Source organism: Salvelinus alpinus, chromosome 16 (genome assembly GCF_045679555.1).
Source record: "Salvelinus alpinus chromosome 16, SLU_Salpinus.1, whole genome shotgun sequence".
In the NCBI taxonomy this organism is placed as follows: Eukaryota; Metazoa; Chordata; class Actinopteri; order Salmoniformes; family Salmonidae; genus Salvelinus; species Salvelinus alpinus.
Genome location: NC_092101.1, coordinates 11,699,928 through 11,723,615, shown reverse-complemented (window position 1 = coordinate 11,723,615; position 23,688 = coordinate 11,699,928). Strand labels below are relative to the sequence as shown.

General features: G+C 42.0%; 1 protein-coding gene across 1 annotated transcript in view; it reads left to right on the top strand.

The window, feature by feature from the left end:
• LOC139540812 (adenomatous polyposis coli protein 2-like) overlaps positions 1-23,613 on the top strand; it is a 38,125-nt gene extending 14,512 nt beyond the window's left edge. The window contains exons 3-15 of the mRNA XM_071344790.1: positions 178-268; positions 424-736; positions 924-1,032; positions 1,456-1,569; positions 1,858-1,944; positions 10,936-11,004; positions 11,354-11,741; positions 11,861-11,959; positions 12,094-12,233; positions 12,349-12,426; positions 12,583-12,699; positions 12,834-13,048; positions 14,798-23,613. Coding sequence (XP_071200891.1) covers positions 178-268; positions 424-736; positions 924-1,032; positions 1,456-1,569; positions 1,858-1,944; positions 10,936-11,004; positions 11,354-11,741; positions 11,861-11,959; positions 12,094-12,233; positions 12,349-12,426; positions 12,583-12,699; positions 12,834-13,048; positions 14,798-20,393 — 7,416 coding nt within the window. The 3' untranslated portion in view covers positions 20,394-23,613. The remainder of the gene's footprint in view (positions 1-177; positions 269-423; positions 737-923; positions 1,033-1,455; positions 1,570-1,857; positions 1,945-10,935; positions 11,005-11,353; positions 11,742-11,860; positions 11,960-12,093; positions 12,234-12,348; positions 12,427-12,582; positions 12,700-12,833; positions 13,049-14,797) is intronic.
• Positions 23,614-23,688: the final 75 nt, after the last annotated feature.

Sequence of the window (23,688 nt, the reverse complement as noted above, 5' to 3'; positions counted from 1 at the left end):
CAAGCTACTATGATATGACATCTTACGAGAGGATAAAAAGGAGAGGAATAGGAGGCATATACAGTGTTTTCATTGCTTGGTTTATTTCACAGGTTGTGACTCTTTTTTGGTTTTACTGTGGCCACAACAGCAATTTCAAGTTGACACAGTAATTATGAATTGCTTTCTCCACTCTAGGGGGTATTGAAGGGCCTGCAGAATAAACTGGAGCTGGAGGCTGGCACTTTGGCCTCCTCAGGGAGGACTGATGTGCTGGATCAGCTCAAAGGTACATCTGATGTAGTTTTCCATCTATTTTCTCCCATTTTAATGTCTGTCTTGCATTAAACTGATATTGTACACAGCTCATTCAATAATAGGCCATTTCAATGGTTCGTAAAAAAAAAGAAAGAATTAATCTCTCTCTCTTTCTCTCTCTCTCAGAGTTGCACATGGACCTGACCAACTACTATGAGCTGAAGTACCAGCCGCACAATCTGCGCGTCCTCCCAGACAGTCTAGCCAGTCTGGCAGCTCAGTCGAGTGACATGGACGATCGTCTGGCCTGCTTGCCTCCCTCCTCCTCCAGAGCCAGGAGCCCCCTACGGCCTTCATCCCGCCAGAGCTCCTCTCTGTCAGGGGAGGGCACGGCCGTGCATCCTGGACACCCCCACCTCATGGATGGAGCCCTGGCCAAAGCCATGCTGGGAGACGGACGTATCACGGCCCAGCATCTGGAAGACCTCTACAAAGAGAGGTAAGCGCTTTGCCATTGTTCAATCAGATGCATGCATTACTTGTAATACTACCTTAAACATCACCATTCACTGTAAATCTGTAGTCCCCCCCCCCCCACCCAAAAAAAGTGAGGCACCTTGAATCCCCAGTGATGTTGCGGATGGTAGTCTGTGTGTTAAAGGTTTGTGTGGCTGTGTGTGTTCCAGGGCTATGCTGGTGAGTGAGATAGACAAGGAGGAGAGGGAGCGTCACTGGTACTACAGCCAGCTCCAGGGCCTGTCTCAGCGGCTGAACCAACTGCCACGCATCGACACAGTGAGAGCAAACTCAATATACTTTAAAATGCCTAAAACCAAATTGAAACTGTGTAGAAATTATAATGGACCTACATTCATACAGTTTCTTGACTGTGTCCAGCTCGTTAATAATCAGTGAAATGAAAGCTAAACAGTCAGGGAGCATTTGAATTCCAAAACCGATGGATAGAGGACTACTTTTTGACAATTTTGACAGCGAGGAAATATAACCAATTTCCAGTGCGGTGGCCCCTGGTTTACATAGATATACAAAACAAATGGTTTTGTTGGTGTGCTCATTGTCATGAAATCAACTCATTATTGTTTAAACAGGTGCGCAGGTGAGATTCAAACTCTTCGGCAGAGAAACTAGCAACCATTTTGTTTCAAAATGGATTCTTGTGTTGCGTGGGAACTAACCTCCTCTTCCTTATCGTCATAGTTCTCCATACAGATGGACCTCATTCGCCAGCAGCTGGAGTTCGAGGCGCAGCAGTTGCGTTCTGTCATGGAGGAACGCTTCGGAACCAGCGATGAAATGGTCCAGCGGACTCAGGTAAGGAGAAGGACTCTCTCCCAAGTCTGTCTCTGGAATGGCAACACAGACAGTGACATTTTGCAGCTGTTGAGTGTGGTACTTCTTCCTGAAACGTGTTTGGGATGCAACAAATGGCCCAGTTTGCCCTGCATATCCACACACAGTTGACATGTAAAAACCGCAGAAATTAAAACTGTGCTGTTATGGAGGGTGTTGCACAATGTTTGTCACCTCACAAAATGTCTGTGGCGACTAAAGACTCTCGCTCTCTCACTTGCTCATCCCTCTCTCTGTCTCCCCTCGCAGATCCGTGTGGCTCGTCTGGAACAGCTAGAGAAAGAGCTACAGGAGGCCCAGGAGTCCAGAGGCACCCAGGAGAAGAACCTGTGTGAGGTGAAATAAACAACACACCTACACACACACACACTTGAGATACAGGTAACACAAAGGGGCCTTGTGTTGACTGTCCAACAGAGGCAGCACAGACGAATTGGTTTTCTGAAGTATATACATAAGACTTCAACTGCAAAGGCCATTATGAACAATGAATACACACAAAGATTGAGACGAGGTAGATAATCCTGTGTTCTTGTTTTCACAAAATGATTTTGTACTGTAAAACATGAAAGATGACAAGGATTAGTTTCCCTCCAATGTGATTTATTTCACATTGTCCCTCGCCTCAGCATCTGTCGGTAAATTTAAATCATATTGTCAGTTTTCCTCGTCCTGTGGCTGGTTTAATATTTCCCTCTCTAATTCCTCTCCTGTGTCTTGTCAGCACTGCGCTGAATGTTTTATAGGTGCTTTGAGGCTATGCGATCACTAGGGGGCCTGTACACAAACAGGCGCAGTGCCACACCGCTGCCTTCAACATCGACACATGCTGAGACTGAGTGATGTTTGATGTGTCTTCTAGAAACATCTTTATTGATGATTTGGGAGAGTACACAGGCACACCACCATATTGGATTTAAAATGTTTAATGCTATGCAGTGGCGCAGGCAGAAATCTGTTGATGGCAGGGCCAGAAAAAAATGTAGGTTGGGCAAAATTTGGGCACTCAAATCATCATTAAATGATCATAAAAGTATAGCTGACCTTATACCCTACTGTAATCGACCACACACAACAAACCATAGAACATGTGATTTCGCATTACAGACCAAATAGTCTCGTAGGCCAACGTAAATCCATGACTTGCATTTAACATGTGACTCACATAGACCTACACGCAGGCATATAAATAACCATAGACATATAATTAATAGACAACGAGACTATAATATAATGCCCTTATGTAACAGTAATGATTGCAACAGGCTTGGCAACCTCTCACTGGCTCAGATACTAGGAGATAGTAGGCTAGGCTAGGCTAGGCGGCCACAAATGTAAGCATTTAACACTAGGAGAGCCTAGAGCGTCATATTGACTAAAAACAAATTTACTTTTTTCAATTGCTTTGCCATTTTTAAACGTATGTCCCCCCATGCTTGACTTTTCCTAAATAAGTCTATCTAACACACTATCGTTGTTAAAATCTTATTATCACAAACAGAATTTGTGTTAGCAGTTTATAGAGGGCAGTCTTTTTTTTCATGCCCATCAAACCTGTGAAGCTGATGATGACCCGTCGAAACTACACCTAACTATATCGAAACTAATTTCACACGTAACAATAGAGTTAGCCTAAAGACCAGATTAAATTGACAATAGTCTGATGGGTAAGAATATTATCAATTGTTAAAATGTACATGAAGAATTTAATGAACAGTGCAGCTTGGAATTGACACAGAGGCAGGGAAATGAAACGGAGTGCCAGAAAGGGTCTTTTGCAACTTCTCCTACAGTCGCAAGCAGGTAAGATGTTTTGATGTTTATATAGTAACAGAAAGAGCAGACTGTTAGAATGTTGATTTTCAAAAGACACGTCATTGGCCCGAAGGGGGTGTCCAACGAGGCCTGTTTAGTGTTATTCACTGGCACGGAGGCCAATCAAAGTAGATCCGGTTTGCATTAGACATCATCAAAGGAAACTTAAATTATAGCCTAGCAGTATGCTCATACACATAATACTAGGCCATAGCCTATGTAGACTAAAACAGCGGTCACCAACCTTTTCTTAACCGAGGTCACTTATGAGTCAAAATGCAAGCAGAGTGCAATTCTCTGCTGGGTGCGGAAGATGGAGTGTGCCGACAATGTATTGTTTGATATCAATGAAATGATCAATAGCCTATAGGGCCTAACTACAGAGCAGTTTTATCCCCCCCCCCATTTTTTTATTTTTATAAATAAATAATAGGCTATTTATGTTGACTGGAAATAAATATTGTTTCATACATTTGCCTATTTTCATATACAGTATAATAAGAGATGTAGAGTCCCTTATATTTCAAAACTCAATTCTCAAGCTAGGCTATATGATAACACTGGTAATAGGTCAGTTGTTGTAGCTAGGCTGTATGATAACACTGGTAATAGGTCAGTTGTTGTAGCTAGGCTGTATGATAACACTGGAAATAGGTCAGTTGTTGTAGCTAGGCTATATGATAACACTGGTAATAGGTCAGTTGTTGTAGCTAGGCTATATGATAACATCGGTAATAGGTCAGTTGTTATAGCTAGGCTATATGATAACACTGGTAAAAGGTCCGTTGTTATAGCTAGGCTATATGATAACACTGGTACAAGGTCCGTTGTTATAGCTAGGCTATATGATAACACTGGTAATAGGTCAGTTGTTATAGCTAGGCTATATGATAACACTGGTAAAAGGTCCGTTGTTATAGCTAGGCTATATGATAACACTGGTAATAGGTCAGTTGTTATAGCTAGGCTGTATGATAGCACTGGTAAAAGGTCAGTTGTTATAGCTAGGCTATATGATAACACTGGTAATAGGTCAGTTGTTGTAGCTAGGCTATATGATAACACTGGTAATAGGTCAGTTGTTGTAGCTAGGCTATATGATAACACTGGTAAAAGGTCAGTTGTTATAGCTAGGCTATATGATAACACTGGTAATAGGTCAGTTGTTGTAGCTAGGCTATATGATAATACTGGTAATAGGTCAGTTGTTGTAGCTAGGCTGTATGATAACACTGGTAATAGGTCAGTTGTTGTAGCTAGGCTATATGATAACACTGGTAATAGGTCAGTTGTTATAGCTAGGCTATATGATAACACTGGTAATAGGTCAGTTGTTGTAGCTAGGCTATATGATAACACTGGTAATAGGTCAGTTGTTGTAGCTAGGCTATATGATAACACTGGTAATAGGTCAGTTGTTGTAGCTAGGCTATATGATAACACTGGTAATAGGTCAGTTGTTGTAGCTAGGCTATATGATAACACTGGTAAAAGGTCAGTTGTTGTAGCTAGGCTATATGATAACACTGGTAATAGGTCAGTTGTTATAGCTAGGCTGTATGATAACACTGGTAATAGGTCAGTTGTTGTAGCTAGGCTATATGATAACACTGGTAATATGTCAGTTGTTGTAGCTAGGCTATATGATAACACTGGCAATAGGTCAGCTGTTATAGCTAGGCTGTATGATAACACTGGTAAAAGGTCAGTTGTTATAGCTAGGCTATATGATAACACTGGTAAAAGGTCAGTTGTAATAGCTAGGCTATATGATAACACTGGTAAAAGGTCAGTTGTAATAGCCTATTACTTGTGAGGCACATCGGAGCATAAGTTGAAATAACTTGTTGATTTTTTCTATATGTATTTTTATTTCACTGTACTGATGGTCATGTTTCAGCGGAGGGAGCTTTCATGATTTCTGACAAGTGTTGAATAAAAACAGTGTTGTAGTGGTGATCATTGTCTCTGAATGTACCGGAACTGTCTTTAAGGCCCTCGATTAGATCAATGCAATCAGTGATTGATCTAGAGGGTGGAGGCCCTTCATGGCGAAATCACTGATATCAAATAACTTGGCAAATGCTCCAACATTCTCGTCTATACACGGCCTCTTGAAAAAAATCTCATAGTGAGCGTCGTTTGGCCATTTTACTTGTTTACTTTACAAGTTGGCTATAAGTCTTAGCTAGCTAACGGTGAGTAGCCTACAAAGTGTAGCATAGCCTACACAGCGATTGCTACTATTTACTGCACTTGGTATCTATCTGTGCAAAGTGACACGTGCCAGAACCCGCCCATTATTTTGAAATTGATACGCTTTACATATTCAAATTCATTACCTAAGCCTAAATCAAATGAATTGTATGTACAGCACTCGATTTTGTGTCCTGAAAGACATCTGCCAAATAAAATGTATTACTATTATTGTCAACATATATCCCTTTCGTTTTCCCAGCACCCCCTTACTGCTTGCTATGAATTCTATCTGACGGTGAATGCATGTTTAGGCCAGTGCTTGAGTTGGGTACCGGTACCGTTTATATTTAGGTGCAGGAACTCCTCAGTTCTTTTGAGATAATATTCTATAGGAGGTGCCGGTACTCAGTTCCGGTGAGCTCCTGCCCAAGTCAAGTAAAGACACATCATGTCCCGTTTAGAACACTGACAGGTAAAGAATAAAAATTAAATAAAAATGATTTATGTATATTACCCAATCTTATTGGGTGGGCCTGGATCCCCGTGTCTACGCCTGGAGAACCACAAGCTGCTCCAGTTAATTTAATATTGATGAGAAACACCGATGAGATCATTCTGTTTTTGGTTGAAAAGCAACACTTGATAGTTGTGAATTTGAAAACGGTAATTAACTGGTTACACCAAGTTTGGACATTTTCAGGTTTTAAATGAGTTATCTTCATATATTGATTCACATAATCAGTTATTTGTAATTTTACTTGAGGGGGTTCCACTTTGGGTTAATGAATTATGAACTAGTTTAAATAAATCATTGTAGACAATTCAATTGAGGCAATTTCATAATTTATCAGATTCAACCTGGGCGAAACTTTGCCCTAGAAAAACAAGGATAAACAAAAAAAGATCAGTTGGTTAAACCCAAACAATATATTGTACATTTTATGAAGTGACAGTTTGATTGGGCCTTAGTACTATTCTGTTATCAGTTCAAACTAAAATTCTAATACAGAATCACCTGTTTTACATAAGTATAATATTTTATTAGTATTTACTGTATATGCCAATGATGTTTATTCCATCCTATAATGGTTTTTATGAGGGGTTGATGCTTGAACATATGATTCTAATAAGGACAGCTCACTGTGACTGTATACAGAATACCTATTATACAGTAGGATCTAATCTAATCCTGTAGAGTGTGGAATGCTGTTATCCTGTAATATACTGTAAATCCACTTTTATATTAACCTTGAGCTGACTGAGCTTAGCTGCTGCACTGCGCAGCAGACCCAGACGCATCTCTCTCTATCTATCCCCCTCACCTTGTGTCGCTCCCTGGCTGTGCTCTCCAGTGCTGCCGTGCTGCTATGCAGAAACCAGGCTTTACCCCTCTTTAGCTCAGTTCCAATTGGTCGTTCCTCCCAAAAAGTATAGAGTTGCTTAGGGACTGCAAACTTGGCAAAGAAGGGAGGTGTGTTTCGGTTGCCTAAAACAACTTTACATGGGTCCCAGACTGGCCTGTCTATGTGTCTGTGTTTCTGTCTGTGGGTGCTCTATAGGAGAATAGCAACGAGCTCTACCAGGATGCAGGGAGAATGAGAAATAAAAGGGGCTACAACAAAGATTTCTTAGTGTCCAACAAGCTTTCTCTGCCCTTAACCTTGTTCTGAATACCTCCAAAACAAAGGTCATGTGGTTTGGTAAGAAGAATGCCCCTCTCCCCACCGGTGTGATTACTACCTCTGAGGGTTTAGAGTACTTAGGAGTATGGCTAGACAGTATACTGTCGTTCTCTCAGCACATATCAAAGCTGCAGGCTAAGGTAAAATCTAGAGTTGGTTTCCTCTATCGTAATTGCTCCTCTTTCAAATTTACCCTGATTCAGATGACCATCCTACCCATGCTAGATTACGGAGATGTAATTCATAGATCGGCAGGTAATGGTGCTCTCGAGCGGCCATCAGATGTGCCACCAATGCTCCTTATAGGACACATCACTGCACTCCTCTGTAAACGGTCATTTCTGTATACCCATCGCAAGACCCACTGGTTGATGCTTATTTATAAAACTCTCTTCGGCCTCACTCCCTCCATCTGAGATACCTACTGCAGCCCTCATCCTCCACATACAACACTCGTTCTGATAGTCACATTCAGTCAAAGGTCCCCAAAGCACACACATCCCTGAGTCACTCCTCTTTTCAGTTCGCTGCAGCTAGCGACTGGAACGAGCTGGAAAAAAAACACTCAAACTGGACAGTTTTATCTTCATCTCTTCATTCAAAGACTCAATCATGGACACTCTTACTGACAGTTATGGCTGCTTCTTGTGATTTATTGTCTCCACCTTGCCCTTTGTGCTGTTGTCTGTGCCCAATAATGTTGGTACCAAGTTTTGTGCTGCTACCATAATGTGCTGCTGCCATGTTGTGTTGCTACCATGTTGTTGTCATGTTGTGTTGTCGCCATGCTATGTTGTCGTCTTAGGTCTCTCTTTATGTAGTGTTGTGTTGTCTCTCTTGTCGTGATGTGTGTTTTGTCCTATATTTTTATTTTAATCCCAGCCCTCGTCCCCGCAGGAGGCCTTTTGCCTTTTGTTAGGCCTTCATTGTAACTGACTTGCCTAGTTTTTTTTTTATACAATAGACACATTGTCCATGTTTTTCAGGGCTATTGTCATCTATCTTGTAGCACACAGCAGTTTCCTGGTCAATACATTGTAAGCTATTGATTATGTATTTGAACTGCGACAATTAATGGGGTAAAAGCTACTGCAGATTCAATCCATCAAAACAGACACATTTAGCATGGTTGTCTTGTTATTGGCGAGATAACACTTTATTGCTTACAACATGGAGCTATTCAGACAAGCATATGTCTATAGCCCTCCCCCTTTGTCTGAGAGTGAGTCTTTGGTGTGATCAGGCACAGGCACAGGCTCACACACACACACACACACACACACACACACACACACACACACACACACACACACACACACACACACACACACACACACACACACACACACACACACACACACACACACACACACACACACACACACACTGCAGCACCATGGGTTACCATGGTAACTTTGGGAGGATAAAAGAGTGGATAGATATTCTCTGATGATTTGTGATGTAGCCAATTGGTATGTCGAATGTAAATGGAGTGTGTCTGTATGCTTGGAGTGTGCAGCTGGTACCTGATGAAGAGTATGTCTGTCTGCAGGGCCCAGATATTATAGAGTTGAAATTAAATTAGCTGAAATTAAATGTATTTATACAGTGCCTTCAGAAAGTATTCACACCCCTTTGTCCATATTTTGTTGTTTTACAGCCTGAATATAAAATTGATTACATTGATATTTTTTGTCACTGGCCTACACACAATTTTTGGACATTTTTACAAATTAAAAATTAAAAGCTGAAATTGAGTCAATAAGTATTCAACCCCTTAATTATGGCAAGCCTTAAGTTCAGGAGTAAAAATATGCTTAACAAGTCCCAATAAGTTGCATGGACTGTGTGCAATAAGTGTTTGACATGATTTTTTAAATCATTACTTCATCTTTGTCACCCCACGCATACAATTCTCTGTAAGGTTCATTAGTCGAGCAGTGAATTTTAAACACAGATTCAACCACAAAGGCCAGGTTTTCCAATGGTCGCAAAGAAGGGCACCTAGAAAAAGCAGACATTGAATATCCATTTGAGCAAGGTGCAGTATTAACTACACTTTGGATGGTGTATCAATACTTCCCGTCACTACAAAGATACAGGCGTCCTTCCTAACTCAGTTACCGGAGAGGAAGGAAACAGATCAGGGATTTTAAAACAGTTATAGAGTTTAATATTGTAGTTTTATTTTTTTTATTTTTTTTTGCCTTTACCTCCCTTATCTCACCTCATTTGCTCACATTGTATATAGACTTATTTTTCTACTGTATTATTGACTGTATGTTTGTTTTACTCCATGTGTAACTCTGTGTTGTTGTATGTGTCGAACTGCTTTGCTTTATCTTGGCCAGGTCGCAATTGTAAATGAGAACTTGTTCTCAACTTGCCTACCTGGTTAAATAAAGGTGAAAAAAAAAAATTACTCCACAATAAAAACCTAATTGACAAGAATGACGCCTGTACAGAATAAAAAATATTCCACAACATACATTCTGTTTGCAACAAGGCACTAAAGCAGCATTTCACAGACTTTAAAAAGAAAACCTGGTGCAGTCTGCTTTCCACCAGACACTGGGAGATTAATTCACCTTTCAGTAGGACAATAACCAAAAACACAAGGCCAAATCTACACTGGAGTGTCTTACCAAGAAGACAGTGACTGTTCCTGAGTGGCCGAGTTACAGTTTTGACCTAAATCTACTTGAAGATCTATGGCAAGACCTGAAAATGGTTGTCTAGCAATGATCAACAACCAATTTGACAGAGTTTGAAGAAATTTAGAGACTTACCCAGAATTAATTACAGCTGTAATCCCTGCCAAATGTACTTCTACAAAGTATTAACTCAGTGTGTGAATTCTGATGTAAATAAGACATTTTTATTTTTACATTTTAAATAAATGTTTCATTATGGGGTAGATGGGTGAGAATTTAATCCATTTTAAATTCAGGTTGTAACACAACAAAATGTGGAATAAGTCAAGGGGTGTGAATACTTTCTGAAGGCACTGTAGCTGTTAGTGGTCTATTGACAATAACATCTCATTCAGGTGTTCACTTTAGGGGGTTTTGATGCCGACTACTAAATACTTAGGATTGAACAGAAAATGTTGAACATTTGTTTTTTAACTTGTATGAAATTCCAATGATCTACCAATGCCAGCAGCTGCATACATTTCTTATTTATTTAGGCCTACCTATCAGGTATAATTATATTTGTACAATAATTCATGAGATACTAGCTAACATACTGTGAATAAATAATGTATCAATCTTTCCATTCAAATGGCATTATTTAAAAATGAAGTCTCTTAGACCAAAGAAACATATACAAATGGAAATTATAGAATAATATATATACAAAGATTTTGTTCTAATTTCCATAACCTTTAGGATTGATCCATACATCTCTTCGTAATTTAGAGATTTAGTCTGCAATTAATAACCGAATACATTTTCTCGAGGGCACTTGGGGACCGTCTTGATCGTGACGACTGTTTTGAAAGTTCAAAGCAAACAGCCTTCTACTGACTTTCATGCTGCAAAACAAGAAATAATCCACGTTACTTGACCCTCATTGACATGAAGCATCTTAAAACCATGCCATTTCCTATCCCTTTCTGTATTTGCAGATCTCAAGCTGTGAAACAGAAAATGCATTGTCTTCTTCTGCGATTGATGCACAAGGAGATGGAAGCAAAGTAAGGGCATCGTTACATATTTAGTACGATGAATGTCAGTTCAGATGTACAATGCAGTTTGCATTACTGGCTTTGCATTATCTAGATTAATATTTGTTTAGGTGGACAATAATGGTCCCATTGCCCTGTCATGTGTAGCAAAAGTAGATCTTACATGCATATGATACTATCCAACCACCATTTTCCGATTCGTTGGTCATGCATGTCAGTGTTATAATATCAAACATTCTTCTCAAGTCGTTGTTGTAAAATATTGTAGTAAAATACAAGTATTTAAAATATAAAAGTCAAAATAAAGGTGAATTAAATAGGTACTCACCGCGGCCATTTTGTATTTTATCTGGATTAGGTGGAGATGGTGTTCTGGCTGCTCTCCATGTTGGCCAACCGGGACAGGGAGGAGATGTCCCGCACTCTGCTGACCATGTCCAGCTCCCAAGACAGCTGCATCGCCATGCGCAAGTCAGGCTGTGTCCCCCTGCTGGTTCAGATCCTTCACGACGGCCCAGGGGGCGCCGGAGAGGCGGACGGAAGTACAGGGAGCAGCCGGGAGGCCCGATCCAGAGCCAGCGCTGCCCTGCACAACATAGTGTACTCCCAGCCAGACGAGGGCCAAGCCCGGCGGGAGATGAGGGTGCTGCACGTGCTGGAGCAGATCCGCTCGCACTGTGACAGCGGCTGGGACTGGATCGAGAGCCACGTGGGGAGGCCCTCCCCCGGAGGTACTACAACCACAGGTTAGTAGTGGAGGGAAGCAGGATTATTTTAGGCGATTATTGCCATCTCTATAGCACACTGTGGATTATACTGTGAATGTGGAAGTAATTTCAGCTGTACTTGTCTGTGTTGTATTCAGACATCCCTGAGACATTGGAGCCCCAGATCTGCCAGGCCATGTGTGCTGTCATGAAGCTCTCCTTTGAGGAGGAGTACCGACAAGCCATGAATGAACTAGGTTAGTGAACAACATGTCAATGGGAAATATACTTCCAGCTAAGATGATAAAGCATAACCTTACTGACAAATATTATATGTGAATGAACTGATTGTTCAGTTTGTGATGTGCATGGCTGGTGTGTCTCTGTTTAGGGGGGTTGCAGGTAGTTGCAGAGCTAATGCACTTGGACCAGGAGCTGTACGGAATGAAGAACGATCCCATCAATATGGCGCTTCGACGCTACGCAGGGATGGCGCTGACAAACCTCACTTTCGGAGATGTAGTCAACAAGGTAATGTATCATGAGAAAAGCATTGAAAAAACAGAGCGATACATATTTATCCCAATTGTAAGAATATTTTTTTATTCAAGATAAATGACCCCTGTCTGACCTCTCTTTTACACAGGCCACTCTCTGCACAAAGAAAAGCTGCCTGCAGGCCATTGTTGCCCAACTTGCATCTGATAGTGAGGAACTACATCAGGTACAACATGGTTACTACTATCCTAACTACTTGAGAGTGTTGTATTTTTTGTCAACCTTTCAGAACCACGAAACATTACTCTTTTCAGTTTCAGTGGTTTAAGTCAATGTTTCCAGTACCACATGGCTAAAGAGATATCTATTTTTCCCATCACAGGTAGTGTCTAGTATTCTGAGAAATCTGTCATGGCGTGCAGACATCAACAGCAAGAGGGTCCTTAGAGACATAGGGAGTGTAACCGGATTGATAACCTGTGCTCTTCAAGCCACAAAAGTAAGATCACACCGAGATGATGTAATCGATGCATGGTGGCAATTGTAACTAAAGCAATAACCAAAGGAAACAATGGCAAAATATCTGCACAATTCTAATCTCTAATGCAATGTAAATGTAAAATCCCATTTTAGGAATCCACGTTGAAGAGCCTCCTCAGCGCTCTGTGGAACCTGTCAGCACACAGTCCTGAGAACAAGGTGGCCATTTGCTCAGTAGATGGGGCTCTGGGCTTCTTGGTCAGCACCCTCACCTACAGATGTCAGACCAACTCACTGGCAATCATCGAGAGTGGAGGTGGCATCCTGCGCAATGTTTCCAGTCTTGTGGCCACACGGGATGATTACAGGTATTTACTTGAATTGAATCCTACTGTATATCAGTGCAACAGTTCAATAATTATTGCCATACAGTTGAAGTCGGAAGTTTACATACACCTTAGCCAAATACATTTCAACTCAGTTTTTCACAATTCTTGACATTTAATCCTAGTAAAAATTCCCTGTCTTAGGTCAGTTAGGATCACCACTTTATTTTAAGAATGTGAAATGTCAGAATAATAGTAGAGAGAATGATTTATTTATTTCAGCTTTTATTTCTTTCATCACATTCCCAGTAGGTCAGAAGTTCACATACACTCAATTAGTATTTGGTAGCATTGCCTTTAAAAAAATGTAATCTTGGGTCAAACGTTTCAGGTAGCCTTGCAAGAGCTTCCCACAATAAGTTGGGTGAATTTTGGCCCATTCCTCCTGACAGAGCTGGTGTAACTGAGTCAGGTTTGTAGGCCTCCTTGCTTGCACACGCTTTTTCAGTTCTGCCCACAATTGTTCTATGGGATTGAGGTCAGGGCTTTGTGATGGCCACTCCAATACCTTGACTTTGTTGTCCTTAAGCCATAACTTTGGAAGTATGCTTGGGGTCATTGTCGATTTGGAAGACCCATTTGCGACCAAGCTTTAACTTCTTGACTGATGTCTTGAGATGTTGCTTCAATATACCCACATAACTTTCCTGCTTCATGATGCCATCTATTTTATGAAGTGCATCAGTTCCTCCTGCAGCAAAGCACCCCCACAACATGATGCTGCCACCCCTGTGCTTCACGGTTGGGATGGTGTTCTTCGGCTTGCAAGCTTCCTCCTTTTTCCTCCAAACATAACGATGGTCATTATGGCCAAACAGTTCTATTTTTGTTTCATCAGACCAGAGGGCATTTCTCCAAAAGGTACGATCTTTGTCCCCACGTGCATTTGCAAACCGTAGTCTGGCTTTTTTATGACGGTTTTGGATCAGAGGCTTCTGCCTTGCTGAGCGGCTTTTCAGGTTACGTCGATATAGGACTCGTTTTACTGTGGATGTAGATACTTTTGTACCCATTTCCTCCAGCATCTTCACAAGGTCCTTTGCTGTTTTTCTGGGATTGATTTGCACTTTTCGCACCAAAGTACGTTCATCTCTAGGACACAGAACACGTCTCCTTCCTGAGCGGTATGACAGCTGCATGGTCCCATGGTGTTTATACTTGCGTACTGTTGTTTGTACAGATGAACGTGGTACCTTCAGGCGTTTGGAAATTTCTCCCAAGGATGAACCAGACTTGTGGAGGTCTCCAATTTTTTTTTCTGAGGTCTTGGCTGATTTCTTTTGATTTTCCCATGATGTCAAGAAAAGAGGCCTTGAGTTTGAAGGTAGGCCTTGAAATACATCCACAAGTACACCTCCAATTGACTCAAATGATGTCAATTAACCTATCAGAAGCTTCTAAAGCCATTACATATTTTTCTGGAATTTTCCAAGCTGTTTAAAGGCACATTCTACTTAGTGTATGTAAACTTCTGACCCACTGGAATTGTGATACAGTGAAATAATCTGTCTGTAAACAATTGTTGGAAAAATTACTTGTGTCATGCACAATGTAGATGTCCTAACCGACTTGCCAAAACTATAGTTTGTTAACAAGAAATTTGTGGAGTGGTTGAAAAACGAGTTTTAATGACTCCAACCTGAGTGTATGTAAACTTCCGACTTCAACTGTAAATATCCACAAAATTCATTCTAACATGCTTGAATAAGTATTTTTTCTCTTTCAATTCAGGCAAATCCTCAGGGACCACAACTGCCTCCAAACGCTGCTTCAGCACCTGCGCTCTCACAGCCTGACGATTGTGAGCAACGCTTGTGGGACCCTCTGGAACCTCTCTGCCCGCAGTCCCAAGGACCAGGAGCTGCTGTGGGACCTGGGAGCAGTCAGCATGCTGCGCAACCTCATCCACTCCAAGCACAAAATGATAGCCATGGGAAGTGCCGCAGCTTTACGGAACCTGCTCACGAATCGGCCCCTCAAGTATAAGGATGCTGCGGTCATATCCCCTGGTTCCTGCATGCCCTCGCTCTACATGAGGAAGCAGAAAGCACTGGAGGCTGAGCTAGATGCAAAGCACCTTGCTGAAACATTTGATTCCATTGAAAAACAAAGCAGCCCCAAGCATCCAAGCATTAACAAGCCGCTGCGGCATATCGAGAGCCTGGCAAAGGATTATGCATCTGACTCAGGCTGCTTTGACGATGATGAGGCCCCTAATGTCTCCAGTAGTCTGGATACAGGGAGTTTCTCCATGCTCTCCATGTTCCTGACCAATTCCAACTTTCTTCAAAACCAGCCTCGCAAGAAGGACAGTGAACCGGAGAGAGACGTGGAGCCACCACAGACAGTGGATAAGAGGCCAGCGCCTCCAGAAGACGAGGTGTCTGTTGCAGCAGGAAAATTAGCAAAAAAGATCACCAACACTGTGGCCAAGATTGATAAGCTTGTGGAGGACATTACCATGCATACATCTTCGGAGGACAGCTTCAGCCTTAGCTCAGAGGACCATTTTGCAGACTGGCCTTATGGATCAGATGAACTCCATGAGGCCCGGGCCAAGTCATGCTCCCCCTGCCGCCTCTCTGATACCAGCAACTTTGCACACAGAGAACGTCTAAACAGAGCCTATGCTCTCTTACGTCTCAAAACCACCCATGCAAGTTTGTCCACTGACAGTCTCAACAGTGGCAGTACCAGTGATGGCTATTGTGGTAGCAAGGACCAGATTAGGCCCTCAGCGAGATCAGCAATAGCTCAAAGACGACCTAACAAGCTTGATCTTAAGGTGGCCCATCAAGAATATCTTAACATCAGAGCTCATGTTCTCAATGCGACAAGTCCGATCGATGTGCCAGAGAGAGATTCTGTGGACAACAAAGAGGTTCAATTGCTTGAACTAAATAGCACAGAAACAGAGAAGAGCCAAGAGCTGCCCCCGCAAACACCAGCTAGTGCATCAACTAAAATGTCTTCTGATGTCAGCATGACTTCCATAAAGCTGTCCCCTTCCTACCAACATGTCCCTCTAATTCAAAGTGTCTCCAAGTTTGGTGTTGCAAAAAGTGCCATCAATGTGCAGGCAGCTCAAGCAATGAGGAGACAAGCCTGGGTCCCAACTGTGATGACTGGAGGGAGTTTAGGCAAGTTTTCTCCAATGAGCTCTGCTAGAAGTCCAACCATTGGCCCAATGGAGACACTGCAGAAGTATTCGGTGGAGAACACCCCAATCTGTTTCTCCCGTTGCAGTTCCCTGTCCTCCCTCTCCTCTGGTGATGGAGCTCTTGACGGACAGAGTCAAAGTGAAAATGAGTTGGAGAGTGACTCATCACTTGAGATCATTGAAATGGAAGATGGGGATCTGGTCAATAGGGAGGAGGAGAATGAGACCCTGGAGGATTTAAGTGATAGCCAACTGCTAGTCACTGATTCAAAAACCTGTCTGAGCATTGGGTCTGATCCTATTGAAATTCCCTGCCCCACCAAACGTGAAAAGGTGTTCCTCAGGGGTGTATCACCAGGCATACTTGAGGACAGATCACCTTCAAGTTCATCAGAGAACTACATCCATGAGACCCCACTTGTGATGAGCCGTTGTAGCTCGGTCAGCTCACTGGGTAGCTTTGAGTCTCATTCAATTGCCAGCTCCATACTTAGTGATCCATGCAGCGGAATGATCAGTGGAACCATAAGTCCAAGTGATCTTCCTGACAGTCCAGGGCAAACCATGCCCCCCAGTCGAAGCAAAACCCCATGCTTTGCTGAATCAAATGGACCAGAAACCCAAAATGCTGGGACAGCAGGGCAGTGGGAAAGCAGCTTGCGCAAGTTCATGGAAATTGCAGACTTTAAGGAAAGGGTCAACTTACCTCCAGATTTGGACACCATGATCTACTTTACAGTAGAAAAACCCACAGAGAACTTTTCATGTGCCTCCAGCTTGAGTGCTCTACCTCTTCATGAGCACTACATTCAGAAGGATGTGGAACTGAAATTGACTCCCTTACTCCAGCAAAAGGACAACAATCCATCATTCCCAAGGGCTCATGGAGATAGAGGTGACAATGAGCATCCTTCTTTTATGGACCAAGGGGAGAGATATAGTGAGGGCAATTCAGATGATGATATAGAAATTCTCAAAGAATGCATCAATTCAGCAATGCCCTCCAAGTTCAGGAAAGTAATGCCCTCCTTGATCTCCACCTTACCCACCCATGTTCTAAACTCCCAAACCAGAAAACCTATACCTGTTTATATGATGGTTCCTAACAATGCCAATCAAATGTGCTCAGGGAGAAGGATTGTGATGCAACAAAAGGACTTATATCTTGATGATTCATCATACACTGATTCTGCTGAGGGCACCCCTGTCAACTTTTCCAGCACGACATCGTTAAGTGACGAAACACTTCAGTACCCAGTGAGGGACAAGGGGGCAAAAGATTGGAGGGTTAGAAGTATGAACAAACAGGAATTGTTGGATCAAGAGGCAAAGAGAATTGAAGACCTTCGGGTTTTCTCGCACTTCCACAAGCCCACTAAAATGACCAGTCAGCCTGACATACTTGTCAATCAAATGAGCAGGTCAATCAAACATGTCATTCCCACTCAAAGAGTACTGATGCAGAGCAAAGAAGTTGCTGATAGAGTGGCTAATCAGAGAAACCGTGATCAATCACCCAATCAACAAAGACAAAAGCAGGGACAGGTCCTGACAAGGAAACTGGATCTACCTATCATAAAGCCAAACACAGAAGGGAACCAAAATCAGAGAGCAATAGAGAGAAATAAGGCTTTTCAGTCCATGCCCCATCCAACATCTACAGGGGAAGCCATTTACTGCTTGAATGATGACCAGACAGACAAAGAGGAGGGAGTGATGAAAAGGACAGGGAGAAAACAGATGAGAGAGTCCAGCAGAAACACTCTCTCCCGAAGTATGACTAATATTGGTCGGATTGACAATTCCCAGACAAGACCCAAAGGCTTTAATAGGATCAAACACAAACTAATCATGGAGGAAACACCCACATGTTACTCTCTTAGTTCATCTCTTAGCTCTTTGAGTGATGCAGAATTTGAGGAACACCAATCAAAATCTCAGCAAGTATGGGTGAAAAACAAACACAACAAGATATCTAACCAGGTCCAACAAACAAGACCAATGCACATCCACAATCAGTATGAGGAACAAAGCTCACCAAGCTCAGTCAGTATGGATTCAGAGGATGATCTTCTGCAAAAATGCATAACATCTGCAATGCCCAAGCAGAGGAAGAAGCTCTCTGCAAGAAAGAAAGCAGAGAAGAAGCAGAAACAAAGAAACGACATGCAGAAAGTGTCGGGTGGATGGAACAATGAACAAGACTTTGACAGTGACGATATAGCATCTGATAAAGACTCAGACCTCAACAGTGTTGAATGGAGAGTAATACAAGAAGGAGCTAATTCTGTTGTCACAAGGTTACAAGCATCAAAGTCTCAAGAACATTCCTCTGAAGAGACTGAATCTGTCCTCTCATTTATGTCTGGATCTAGCTTTACGCCTAAAGAAAAGAAGATCTTTAAAGACAAAAAAGCAAACAAACCACTGGACTTTAACCAACGTAAACCAGTTCCAAATCTGCCAGTGGTCTTCAGAGGTAGAACAGTGACATACACGCCTAAGAAAGAGACAAATCTTTCGCAAAGGCCGCCTCCTAATAAAGAATCCTCCAAAACAGATGCTCCAAAGAATCCAAACCTTGCTCAACAGAGGTCAAAGAGTCTCCACCGTTTGGGACAACCCCTGGACTCCACACAGTGGTGTTTGCCGAAAAGAAGCTCAACCCCACCTCCGAGGATACCAAAGAGCTCATCCTCTGGATCATCTCAAAGCTCTACTCCATCGAGACAGTCACAGAAGAAAATAATCTCCCCCTCACAAACAAGTAAATCTGTTCCCCAAAAAGATAACACACCAGCAAGTAGTCCACCTGAAAGAAAGGGACGTTCCACTGTTCCTTCAAATCAGAGCCCAATATCTCCAGGACACAAAACACAGAAGTCACCCGTCCGAATACCCTTCATGCAGAATGCAGCAAGACAGTCCAGAACTCTATCGCCATTGGTAACCAACCAAGCCACAAGTATCAGCAGACAAAACAGTCAGGTGGCTGGAAAAATAATCCCTCCAGCCAATCGTTTTGACTTAGTCAGCATGACATCTACCCATTCAAGCAGCAGCGAGTCTGACCGCAATGGGTTCCTGAGACAATTGACCTTTATCAAGGAATCGAAGACAAGGATGAGACGTGACATTTCGTCCTCACGCTCTGTGCCTACCTCGCAGCACGCATCGCCCAGAAAAGCAATTCCAGGTGCTCCTGCAGTCTTCCTATGCTCATCTCGATGCCAAGAGCTAAAGGTAGTTGCTCAGGGGCCAAGAAGAATTCAAGGAAAGGGCCCCGGGCAAAGGCAAGAGCCAAGGCAGGAGCAGGGGCTTCAAAGGCAGACTGTGACTCTGTCCAGAGCCTGCTCTAGTGACCGAGACCTCTCAACGAGGCGTCCAGCCAGGAGAACCAGCTCAGAGAGTCCCTGCAGGGTGCCTCCGAGAAACATCTCTGCAACCAAGCAGCAGGCAAGAGACAACATCAAGCGCCATTCCTCATCGCCCAGCATAAACATACTAAGCAGAGTAACCAGCCGCTCCTCCCTCCGCTCCTCGTCCTCCGACTCAAGTGGGCGAGCCAAGAGTGAGGACGATACAAAGAAGAAGCAGCAGAGAACTGGATCACACCTCAATGACAGAGTCACCTGGAGGAGGATTCGGGATGAGGATGTGCCTCAAATCTTGAAGAGCACGCTGCCATCTACTGCATTGCCTCTGTTGCCTGTTCCTGAAGGGCCAAAACCAAAACCACCAGCACTGCCAAGGAAACTGCCGACCATTTTACTTAAGTCAAGAAAGACGAGCGACGCTACAGTCCAAACAGAGGATTTCTCGTCCAACAAGACCAACTCAAGCACCTCTCCAACTGTTGAGACAGCTCCAATCATCTCAGAGGAGGCAGCGAGACTAGCCCTCCTTAGAAAGATCAGCATTGGCTCCGGCCAAGATGGAGACTCTGATGGATCCCTAAAGAGTTACAGCACAGCATCCTCTGGAAACGCTCACTCTGTGGAAACTCACACAGGCGGTGTCGGCCATTTCCGTCAGAGCTCCCCCAGCAAGGCAGTTCGGGTCACCCCATTCAACTACATACCCAGCCCCATGGCCTGCTGCCTGCAAGACGCACAGAGCCAAGCAACAACAATCAATGAGAAGTCATGTGAAAAATCTGAAGCCTAGTACCTACTACGTAGTACCGTATGTAATTCTGTACAATTGAGATGAGAAAAATCCTACTGTGTTCCTGATTGAAACTAACACAAATACTTGTGTATATCAATCCTTTTACCTCGGGTATTGAACCTTCTTTTTCCTCACTGCATCAGAGACATGTCTTCAAAAAAGAACACTTGTCATTTCAAATCATCTGATCCCACATGTCATTCATACAAGTTGGATGTATGCATTAAGACAGGACTTCATTGGATAGAATAACACTATCCTATATTTAGAGAGGAGTTACGGGGAGTAGACTAATCTCATACAAAATGCACATTTTTGTACTTTTTGTATTTGTATATAAACCATTGCTTGTTAGAAGATTAGTGTAGACATGACAACATAGAAAAAATACAATTGTCTGTGGATTTCAAGACATACAGCACCATCATCAAAATGAAGGAACAACCATTATTGAAAAACAATATGCAAATCATTGAGTGAAAACCCAGCTGGAAGACTTGTGTGTTTTTGAAAAAGTACTAGTGTGGCTCCAAACTAATTTGAAAAAGACTGTTGAAATACATCAAAATATGGACATAATATTATGTAAAGTATTTACTATGTACCCACATGTTACTGCTTCGCCTTCGCCACACTATTTACTACTGAGGATACCACACTGTTAGCCTTCACTTTAGAACCACTGCAGGAATTGTTATTGCCAATAGTTAAAGTTAAATAATCAGCACTGCTGGAACACTATGTTATCTGTATTCTGTTTCAAAAGCGGTATTGTAAATGCATGCAGACCAATGTTCCCTCAAAACTGAGCGCATGCGCAGCCGTGCACCTCCTCCAGGACTGCCACGCAGAAAAAAAGCCAGGTGGCTCAGAGATTCAAGAGTTCACTTCACTGAGTTCACATTATATAGAGCAACATTTTCTGTGATCGAATCAACATTATATCAGCCCCTTTTTAATGCAACAAACCAAAACAAATCCAACTTTGCAAGATTTAGTCTGTTATTTGGTTGTAGGCAGAGCCAGAGCGCAACGGAGTAGAATTCTATTGGCGGGTGTTGCCCACGAGCGGTCTTTCAATCACCCGCGAGTGAATGGCTTTTCAGATCAGAGCCGCGCGTGTGGACATTTGTTGATATTCTTCGCTAGATAGCGAGTTATTAGCCCAGTTATAGATAAGTATAGGTCAGCAATGGAGAGTTACTGCTTCATACAAGAGCACAAAACGTGTAGGCTACATTTCAAGCTCGTTGAAAAGCCAGTCAGGTAAAAAGCTTATGTCTTAATTAAAGGGGCAGTGTTGTATTTTGAGACAGGCGTGAATATGCACATAAGCCAATAGGAAGAGGGGTAGCCTACATTATCTAATTCGCTGTATGGTAATAATAATTAATCGAATTTTGTAAAGTGGTTTCTTGCATCATATAACACTATACAATGCAATTTACAGTCACCTGTTTTACCCATGGTGTTAGAGAATAGGTAAAAAATAATGAATTAATGTCAAGCCCTTCATAATGTAAAAACGTTTTAAAAAGTCTCATGCAATGTAGGCCTGCATTGAACACCACATATAGGCTACTGTAGGCTATTTCATAAAAATAAAAATCTATTTCCATGTGAATGTTATGGGATTTGCTCCATTCGTTTTGTTGGTAGGCCTACATTATGCTCAAATAGCCACAATAGCCTATTGGTTACTGTCTAAAACTGTAAACACACGCCGGAAGTTGGACAAAATTCTCACAACATTCAAGTTTCCGCTCACAAGACCTAAAATTTGATTTGCGCAGCGCACCAAAAAAATTGAGGGAACATTGGTGCAGACATGCAGTAGAACTCTATATGCTTCCCAGTGAGCAAAAACAACTCTTTGTGTTGCTCCTTACAGCATGCTAAATACACCTGTATTACACCTGTTAATATTGTAGATGTTGGACTAAAATTAACTTCTCCTCAGTGGCATTCTTCCTTATTTAAAAAGACCTACAAAAAATTACCAGCCATGGGAACAAACATGCATTTCTTGTCCATCTCCATTCTGGATCAAGTGGCAGTGAGAATATGCCATGCTCATTAATTCTAATTGTAGATGAACAGTTTGAATGACTGTATTTCAACTTAATAGCTGTAAATGCCTTTGTCTATTGAATGCTATGACATATGTGTTTGCCTCTAGAATCACATAAAGTAATCAGAGAGCAGGTACTGTACAATATGGTGTGAAGGTGGATGATGGTCGTTAAGAAACCACTGTTGGGTTCTACACAAGAGTACACATACAGAAATTATTCTGTAGAAATATTTACAGAAAGGTGTTAATATCCGCTTAAACGTCTTGCTGTCAGTAGTGATAGGTCAAAGAACTCAAGCATAAAGACCTTAGAAATAAAAATGCATATTCTCTGTAGTTGTAACATCATCTGTTCATATGTTCTCGTAAGAGATGTAACCAAGACAACTCGATTGAGAGAAGTGCTTGACAGAAATTAAACTAATCTGGCGTGATTTCCATGGAATTTAAGAGCTGTTTATTCTCATTTAATGTACAATGTTAAATTGAGTCAGGTAACATTTCCAAAGCATTTGAGTAATGCAATTAACCAAGCCCCTTTGTCACAATGGCCATTGATAATGTATAAACAGCCCTTAAAGACTAGTAGTGACAATGGAGTACATAGGAAAGTTGTCAAAGATCAAGACAGTATTCTTGAACTCTTTTGTAAAGGTTCTTACAACGGAAATGTTGTATAATGTATGTTACAAATCAGATTAAAAGATCCAAGGTTGTACACCATGAATGTCATAGACCTTGTTTATACCTGGCATTAAATTACGTAAAGTTAGATTCAATGCTTGAACGCACCAGAAAGATTTGTGAACGAGTCTAGTGAAATCCCCTCCCAAGGTGGAATAGAAAGCCGATTTGGACCGGCCATGACTCGGAACTGGAATATTGTATTAGCAATTAGGTATCCTGTGAGACCAGTGTCATTTTGATATTACTCACTTTGCTACAACTAGGATAGGCAAAATTAAGTTGGACCATGGGGTGAAAGGAAAAAAGGATTATAGCAGATCAGATATGGGGTAGAAGAAATCTCATGCCATGTATAAACAGGGCCATAGGCAAATGGTACCATGTGATATAGGCCAAGGAATGAAAGTCATCATAATACATTTTCTCATCAAATAAATTGTGGACGTGTATCATTTACCTGGCTGATTTAAAGCTTCATTTTACTTTTTCTTGAATATATCAAAGCAATATAATATGAGCTTTCAATTATAT